Source organism: Elaeis guineensis, chromosome 16 (assembly GCF_000442705.2).
Source record: "Elaeis guineensis isolate ETL-2024a chromosome 16, EG11, whole genome shotgun sequence".
NCBI lineage: Eukaryota > Viridiplantae > Streptophyta > Magnoliopsida > Arecales > Arecaceae > Elaeis > Elaeis guineensis.
The window spans coordinates 1,108,966-1,117,634 of record NC_026008.2 but is presented as its reverse complement, the minus strand read 5'-3'; the positions used below and the strand labels follow the sequence as shown (position 1 = coordinate 1,117,634).

Here is an 8,669-nt window from a genome sequence, read left to right as displayed (position 1 = left end):
GCAAAGGTCTATTTATAGACTTAAGCAAGCTGCAGATGGAATGCATGTTTTAATGTGATGTAATCAAATCATTTGATTTCATCAAGAGTGAAAAAGAATCATGTATTTTTAAAATGATCAGTGGGAGTGCTGTCATTTTTCTCGTACTGTACGTGGATGACATACTCCTTATTGGGAATGGTATTCCTATGCTGATGTTGGTCAAGTTATGGTTATCCAAGAATTTTCCATGAAAGACCTAGGGAAAGTATCCTTTATTTTGGAGATTAATGTCTATAAAGATAAATTTACAAGGATGCTAGACCTTTCACAAAAGATGTATATTAAGGAAGTGCTGAAGAGGTTTAGTATGGAGAACTCCAAAAGTAGATTTGTACCCTTCAGATATGAAATTTTTCTCTCCAAGAAGATGTACCCCAACACATCAAAAGAGATAGAACGTATGAGCAAGATCCCATATGTCTCGACAATTGGGAGCCTCATATATGCCATGCTTTGTACACGACCTGATATTGTCTATACCGTGAGTGTCACGAGCAAATATTAGTCGAATCTAAGCGAAGAATACTGGACTTCTATGAAATGTATCCTTAAGTACTTGAGAAGGATATAGGATATGTTTTTGATCTTTAGTAATGGAGAATTTATGTACCGTGAGGGTATAAGATTATCTGACTCAGAATTTATGTCTGACATTGATGATCGAAAGTCGACATCAGGCAGTATTTTCTTATGCAATGGTGGTATTGTAAGCTAGAAGAGTTTCAAACAACCTATTATTGCAAACTCCATCATGGAAGCAGAGTACATCGCTACATCAAAAACTTCTAAGGAGGCATTCTGGTTCAAGAAGTTTGCTGTGGAGCTAGGTGTGATGCCATCAAACGTTGTCCCCCTCTTCTGCGACAACAATAGTGCCATAGCCCTAGCTAATGAGCTGAGGTCTCATCAGAAATTCAAGCACATCGAGCGACGATTCCATCTCATCCATGATTATCTCAAGAAAGAATTCATCGAGATGCAGAGAGTCGACACTACAGACATCTGGCTGACCCACTAACGAAGTAATTGAGCCAACAAAAAATTGAAGCCCACCTTGAAAAGATGGAACTTAGATTTGTAGCCAATTGGCTTTAGGTCAAGTGAGAGGTTGTTAGATGTATGTTCTAGAAGCTAGATTGGCCGACATTTATAAAACTTTCTTAGGGCATATTTTGTAATATTGATTTATAAATTAATAAAGTTGGATTTATTTTCATTCAAATCTGTGTTATAAGTGTCTCTGAATCATCTATTGAGTTAATGGGTATAATTACATATATTATCAAGAGTTGAGAATTTGAAACAAGTATCATTATAATTAATTCATAAATTACTTCCGATCATAGAATCATCATGGGGATGGTATTTGATCTAGAAAGATTGGTGCATAATCACTTCCACATGATAGATGAGTCTTGAATCTATGGTGTGGAGATACCAGAGCGAGAGTGCAAGTGATTGTTAGGAATAAGGATACTAAGCATGACCAGTCACGAGTAGTCTCTAAGATGTCTATCAACTCGTAAGTGACTAACTCGATGCTATAGTAGTGTAATTAGTTCTTTGATCTACGATGCCTCGACTATTTACAGTGAGATTGATGTAGTTTGATACATTATAACTCGATCTTCCATCCATACGGAGCTTTGAGGTGTAATTGGCTGCAGTAAACTCACTGTAGGAATAAGGTGTGCATCAAGATGGGATCTATCGATCTTAGTAGATGAGGAGTATCCTATGTAGATCATGAGGCTGAGTCCTAAAACCCATGGCCATGACAGTGCGAAAATAAAAAGATGTTTCTATTAGATTTTACATCAGACTCGAGTCGATTAACTCTAACATATGACAAGAATCATGTTTGATGAGTTATCCTTCACCTATGTCTTGTCGGGACTCATGATAGAAGAACCGAATCACACTGTAATTGCACTTAGAGGTTCATCATTCAGTTCTGCTAGATTGCCACCACGTACTGCTAGGTTGTTAGGTTCTAGTTGTGCAGCAGAATATAGTTTTCAAAAACTTTTCATATATATTCAATTATTGAAAATAAGTTTTAATACTTAAAACATGATAACCGAAACACAAATCCTAAGACTACCTTGATGATTATAATCAAACATTTCAAGCGTGCATATAAATGAAAGATTAGAAGATAATATACCAAACATGATGATTTGAATAGCCTAGTATCTAGTATCCTTGAGGCACTCAAGTGCGTGCCCTCCAACTGTGATTTACACGGGATAGATCAGGGTCCTTCTCAATTTGATGTAGTGCTGCCGTCTTCTTCTCAAGTGTAGTGCAAGATTCTTTCTCAAGGATTGGATTGCACCACCTCTTAATTGCCTTCTATCCTCCACTGGAGCCACACCAGAGATATTTTCTCAAAAGATCTCACCACCTATAATAGACTAGAAAATCCAACAATTGAAAATTTCTATTTCTAAAAAAGGTAGACGCTCTCTTTTCTAATTCCTCCTCTTTTTTTATTTTTTTTTCTTTTGTTCTTTTATCTTTTTTGTAGATTTTTCTATATTTTTCTCACTAGACTGCACACCCAAAAACCCATGAAAATAGCACACCACATCCCATATAGCATCCCCTTTTATAAAGCATGAAGTGACACAACTCTTGGCACAACATTAATTTCACATGGGGTCTATTGGGTTTCATCGGAGAATTAATTCTATATAAGGAATTTGTTAGGCATGGAAGAGCCTTCATACAGAAGGACTCTTCCATACCGGTGCACAAAAACCCATATGCCATCAGATGGTGTGATAAATAAATAAGGCATATGGCGTGATAAATAAATAAGGCATGGAGAAAAAACATCCCCCGGCACACAACTTCCTTTCATGCGGTTCCTTGATTTGTCTTCCACATAATAAAGGCATCACATGGAAACCAAAGCATATAGAGAAGACCAAGAAAAGAAGGACTCTTCCTTACCTAATCCAGAAGCCAACGCACCATTGCACGTGGGATTAGGTGTTAGTGTGAGAAACAAAGGAAATTAAGAGGAGTAAATAAGAAGGAATTTCTCCTTCTTAATGCCAAAATAAATGGGGCATTCAAAATAAATGGCATGGAATAATATGAGGTGGCATGGAGGAAGACTAGTTCACATGAAACTCTTTCATGTGATAAGGTAAGAAACCATAAGTTCAAACCTAATCTAATTAGGTTCATTGCATCAAGATTAGGATTAGTACAAACACCTTTGCACCAAACCCAATTGAAAACTTGGGTTAATTCATGTGCTAACAATTTAATTAACCCATAAGATTTATAATAAATCTAAATAGATTAGACAAAGATCAAATCTTTAATGTGTGTGACCTATTGGGTTCCATATCTAACCAGCAGTGGACTCAAGCTCATGACCTAAACCAATCTGATTAGATTAGGTCAGCCCAAATGCATTAACTAATCAAAATATCTTCTAATTAATTTTTGAATTAAACTCTTTTAATTCTTGTAAGTCCACAAGTCAAGATTGATGTCTAGCAATATGCCATCACTATCCAAAAGATATAAAATTTGATAAAAATATAAAACTTATCCTTTAGTGGTGAGTTACCATGCAATTCAATCCTTCGATCACTTAACATCCCAGACAGGTCAAGGATATGAAATCATGTCAAGCTCAAATACCTATCCATATATATCTTGATTTAATGATGATGACTCACTTGATGAACTAGTAAAAACACATTCAACCATTTATCCTCTGCTTTGGCCAGAGACTCTCTGAGTCATCATCCTATGAGATCACATAGGATGTTCTCTCCTCTCACAAGGAGTGACCAATTCCTTATTGACCACTCAAAACCTCCATGCACATTTCGCCATTCTCAAAACATCTCACATATATCTCAAAGAGTCATGCTAGAGTATAAACCAAAGTACGGATCCACATACATAAGGTACCATGATGATCTTAGGTCAAAAGATCACTTGCACCACTCCCACTAAAGAATCATCTATTGATATAATGTAAGGCCCTATCAGATATTCTTCTTGTGGATCAGTTTAGTAAACTTATTCTCCAATGAGCACTTACATCCTTGTATTAGTATCACTATATAAGTGATTGTGAAATCAATCACCTTCTCCATCAAGCATACATAAGATGTACCAGTCTTACCAGCATCATTGATCTCTGACTCGATGATCCTACGACTGAAAATATTTTAGACTAAGACTATCAAGATTTAGATCTCACTGGCATAATCTCATCATGGTCCTAAAATTATTGTTCCAATCTATAGAGTTCGTCATAATCATAAATAAAATATGATACAGCAAATGACGAAACATAATATCTCAGTAACTAAAATAACCAATGTCATGAACATGAGTAGGAAGATTATATAAAATAGTCCCATCACATCACCAATGCGATTGGCTTGTAGGGCACTATTCTTTCATAGGTGTCACTAGTGGATCATAAGACTAATTAATAACCATTTTGATGATCAATAATTCTTAATTGGTTGAATTGAAAACTATTTCGATCTATCAAAAAGAGTTTCAATGATGTTGCTGATAGAAATCACAACATATCCCACTACCAGACAGAATTGGACATATGGGGTCACATAAATAAGGATTTTGGTCTAGGTTTGCATAATTGGGCTAAGGGTAGTCTGATTGGATTAGGATTAATTAAGTCCTAGCTTTGAATTTAAGGAAGCCATGCTAGCATATGGTTAAACCCATTCTCTCCTACTTGATTTGGGTTTCCTATTAGATAAGGCTTGACCAAATCTAAGCGAGCACTTTTTGGACACCAAGAGTTGGAGTCTCTGAAGCAAATCTTCCATGTAAAAATTAAATGATGGGGAAGGGGGCGCCAACCATATTTTTCATCATGAATTTCTTCACAGAAAGTGTGAGACGTCCCATATAGATAAGATCCAAGGGCGTGCGCCACTTAGAGATAAGGTAGGGAGAGAGAGAGAGAGATAAACCCCATCTCTTTGCTGATAAGGATAAGAATGAGGTGGTTTTATCTGAATTCAAATTTGACTTTGAATTTAGATTTGAATTTGAAGCATTCGAATTCAAATAAAGAGAGAATTTGCTTAAGTGACAACAACCCTTATCTCTTGCACCACCACATCTGAATTCCTCGATAACTTTGTGCAACAAAATGAGCAAAAAATCAAAATGGACGGTACCAAGCAGAGCCTTTCTGCTTTAAGGCATTTGATCCAATCAAATGTCTATAAAAGGGTGCCCAGTCAAATGGTTTGACACTAATGCTCGTTCTAAGAAATTCTCCACGTCTCCTCTTCTCTTCTCTATGCCATCTCCTCTCTCTTATCTGATCTCTGATCCTTTCCTATGTCCAAAGGTGTTGAGTGTTCCATCTGGTGGTCTCGAAGTATCGAATTCCGTCCGATCTATGGGAAAAAATAAAAAGGCTATGCTCAAGCACTGATCGGATCCTTGTCGGAGATCGGATCCAATGCTGATCCAGAAGCTTGCATATTCATCTAGGAGTAGACGAATTGAAGACGGAGAGAGCATCCTAATCCGAGTCCGAGTGGATATCTATAGAGGTCGGGCATGTGTGTGGCTCAACAGTGAACCTTGAGATTCCACGATCATCAGACTACGGAGTTCTTTTATCCATGCAAGATGATGTGATCATCTTAATATTCTAATTTAAATTATTTAAATCATTATCTTCTCTTAATCTAGGTGCATGATCGATCTGATCATGATTGAGATCGGATCTCGATCTGATCGCACGTTCGATCGAAAAATTTTTGAATCTCGATCTGATCACTACATTTTGTTATGATCGATCGGACGTGCGGCCTTTTCATCGTTGAGATCAGTGTAAGATGCGATTCTATTTGGCGCTGCAGAAGAAGATTGATTATTCTTTTGTGCATTAAAGGATACAATCTGAATCCGTACACGTCAGCCTGGTCTACCATCTATAAACAAATCCAAGGCGGAAAAATTCGTAGCCCCAGCATCACCACCCTGACATGAATTAGGAAAGACCGGCGTCAGTGGGATTTGGAGCTGCAGTCCAACGGGTTGACGACGGTCCCGTTGGGCCAGAAGAACCGGAGTTCGCAGGAGAGGTGGGTCCAGAACCCCACGGGCACGAAAATTCCCACCTTCCACCGTGTCCTCGCCTGCCCGTCGAGGCTGAATGGCACGATGCCCTGCTTCAAAGCCATGTCCATCGTCTCCATTCCCGCTTCGTCCAGAGGGATTGTTGACGATGGCACGCGGTAGTAAAGTGGGAACGAGCTGTTCTTAGGCACGTCGAACGGGGCAGCCCGCAGCTCCGCAATCTTTATCCCGTGGAACCTGAGGTTGAAGCTGGCGTCGGAGAAGCTCGCATGGACCTTGAAGTTGTCGTTCTCGGCCACGATGGTGAGGGTCATCTCGGTGTCGAGCAGCCCGGACTGGTCGTAGTCCAGAGTGTTGAGGTGCGCGTCGGCCACCTCGATGTAGGGCATCTTAGGCCGGTAGATCATGTAGATGGCGACCACAACGATGCCGGTGATGATCACGGCGATGATCAGCAAGGCGCACGCGATCATAACCAGCCAGACCAGCAGAGTGGTGCACCGATTTCCTTGGGTGGTGGCGTTAGGCTTTGGCATGGGGGGATTGCGACAAACAGCATCCGGGGAGGTGTTGTTGGTGTCTTGTGTTGCGGGGTCGGGTCGTGGGTGTCCAATGGCTTGGGTGTAGGGGAAGGGCTACATGGCGAGGTTCTTGCTGCGGTTTAATTGGCAAGGTTTGGTATCTTCTTTGCCGTGATGAAGGGCTATCTGTTTTCTACCAGGAAAGGGATTGTCTTGGAATCTCGGTAGCTTTACCATTTGCTAAAAGAAATACCATACTTGCATTGTTGTGCCCTATCCCTGCCTTTTACTTTCGAGGTGCCACCAACCACAATCCTTCTTCCAATCTAACTGGGCTCGGAGCCTTTTGGCTGTAGGTCTTCCTTTCTGCTGCCTCCATGCCGCCGCTTTACAGAAACTGTTGCCACTAAGTCGGTCCTCGTGATGACCCCATCATTCTCATTTAGATCCTTTCGGCGAGAAATTATTACATGGACCTGGTCCAACTGGACCGGGGCCATATGCACGGTGGACAACGCACAATCGGAAATTGATGAAATACAAGCGCTAATGTGGCGTGTTATCTACCTTGGGATTTGGCTTGGTCCATTGGACCCAGTTCAAGTAAACTTTTATACCCTTTCTGCCAATCATTTTTTGTTTTTTTTTTTACTTTTTCGAGTGAAACGTTTTTTTGGTCTTACGCACAATCGGGAATTCGTGAAATACAATGGGTAATGTGGCATGTTTTCTGCCGTGAGATTTGAAGTGGTCTATTGTTCTGGTCAATTTAATTAGACTCTTTCGGTCTATAGATTTCTTTTCCCTTTTTGACCGTAGCATTTTAGGTCCTGCTATTGCTCTTGCCACCAAGCACGTTACAGGGCCAAGCATTGGCAAGATCAATGGTGAGATTCATTCGGAAGAACAACCAATTCGAATGTTGGTACGTATACACCGATCTCATCATCAAGCTATGTAGCAACATCAGAATCATCTAACTTATAAGTATACTTCTAGATCAGATTGGCTAAATATTGATCTGCTTCAATCCTCAGCTTAATTCTATATTGACCTGAGCTGATCAGATTTGATTCCTAATAAAGCATGATGATCAGCTCAGCTATTTATCGATCTATCATAAGCGACATCGGTCCAAACCGACATAACTCCAAAGAAGAGACAGTTACCTTATAGCTATCTTCCAACTCAGCAGCAGCTATCTTTCAACTATGCTACAGCTAATCTCCACATGGGTTGACCAATCAACAATCCATATATAGTTAGATACTTTATTATAACAAACTAACGGCCTAACAAGTTTATTATGGCCTAACAAACTTACATAACGACCTAAACAAACCCCTTCTATAGAAAGAGGGGCAAGGTACCCTCCAAGGGATAAGTCATAACTCATAGAGCTGAGACTCTGTTGAATTATTTTTAGCTCCCCGTTGAAGGAAACAAGAGTTCTCATTCTACTCATTCAAAATCTCTCTTTTTGCCTTCCAATTTTTTCATTTTCACCATCTATTCTTAAGGCCCCGGCTTGTTGACCCTAGAAATAATTTTGATGATTATAAAATATTAGAGCATAAAATGATACTAATTTTTTCAAGTGTGTCAAAAAAAAATTTTGGTTAAGGAAAACACCATTGGATGGCTCTAAGTATGATTGAAGATCAATTGAGTCAAGTAAAATAAGTTTAAAAGATAAATGGCTCTAGAAATATCCTTCTGAAGAATTGAAGCCGGCTCATCTGTGAACCGAGCTGGCTCTGGCACGAACAGGGACTGGCACGTTAGCTTGGCACGAAACCGACTCGAATTGAATCCGAGTTGACTCTCTCAAACTGATAGAAAATCCAAATTGACTCTCTCAGACTAATAGAAGGCTATTTTTCGGGTTTCAAGAATTGAGCTGGCTCGATCCAAATTCGAGACAGCTCTCTTAGTGGAACAGAAAGATGATTTTTAAAATTTTGAGAGTCGAGCTAACTCGATCAGAATCTGAACCAG

The 8,669-nt window shown here is 39.5% G+C and overlaps 1 protein-coding gene across 1 annotated transcript; it reads right to left on the bottom strand.

Moving 5' to 3' along the window:
- Window positions 1-5,310: 5,310 nt before the first annotated feature.
- On the bottom strand, window positions 5,311-7,357 carry LOC105035401 (uncharacterized). The gene has a single exon (XM_019847326.3). The coding sequence runs from the start codon at window positions 6,684-6,686 to the stop codon at window positions 6,078-6,080; it is 609 nt and encodes a 202-aa protein (XP_019702885.1). The 5' UTR covers window positions 6,687-7,357; the 3' UTR covers window positions 5,311-6,077.
- Window positions 7,358-8,669: the final 1,312 nt, after the last annotated feature.

What these genes read in the sequence shown, in the direction of transcription:
- LOC105035401 (XM_019847326.3), bottom strand. Translation starts at nt 6,686, where the DNA reads ATGCCAAAGCCTAACGCCACCACCCAAGGAAATCGGTGCACCACTCTG.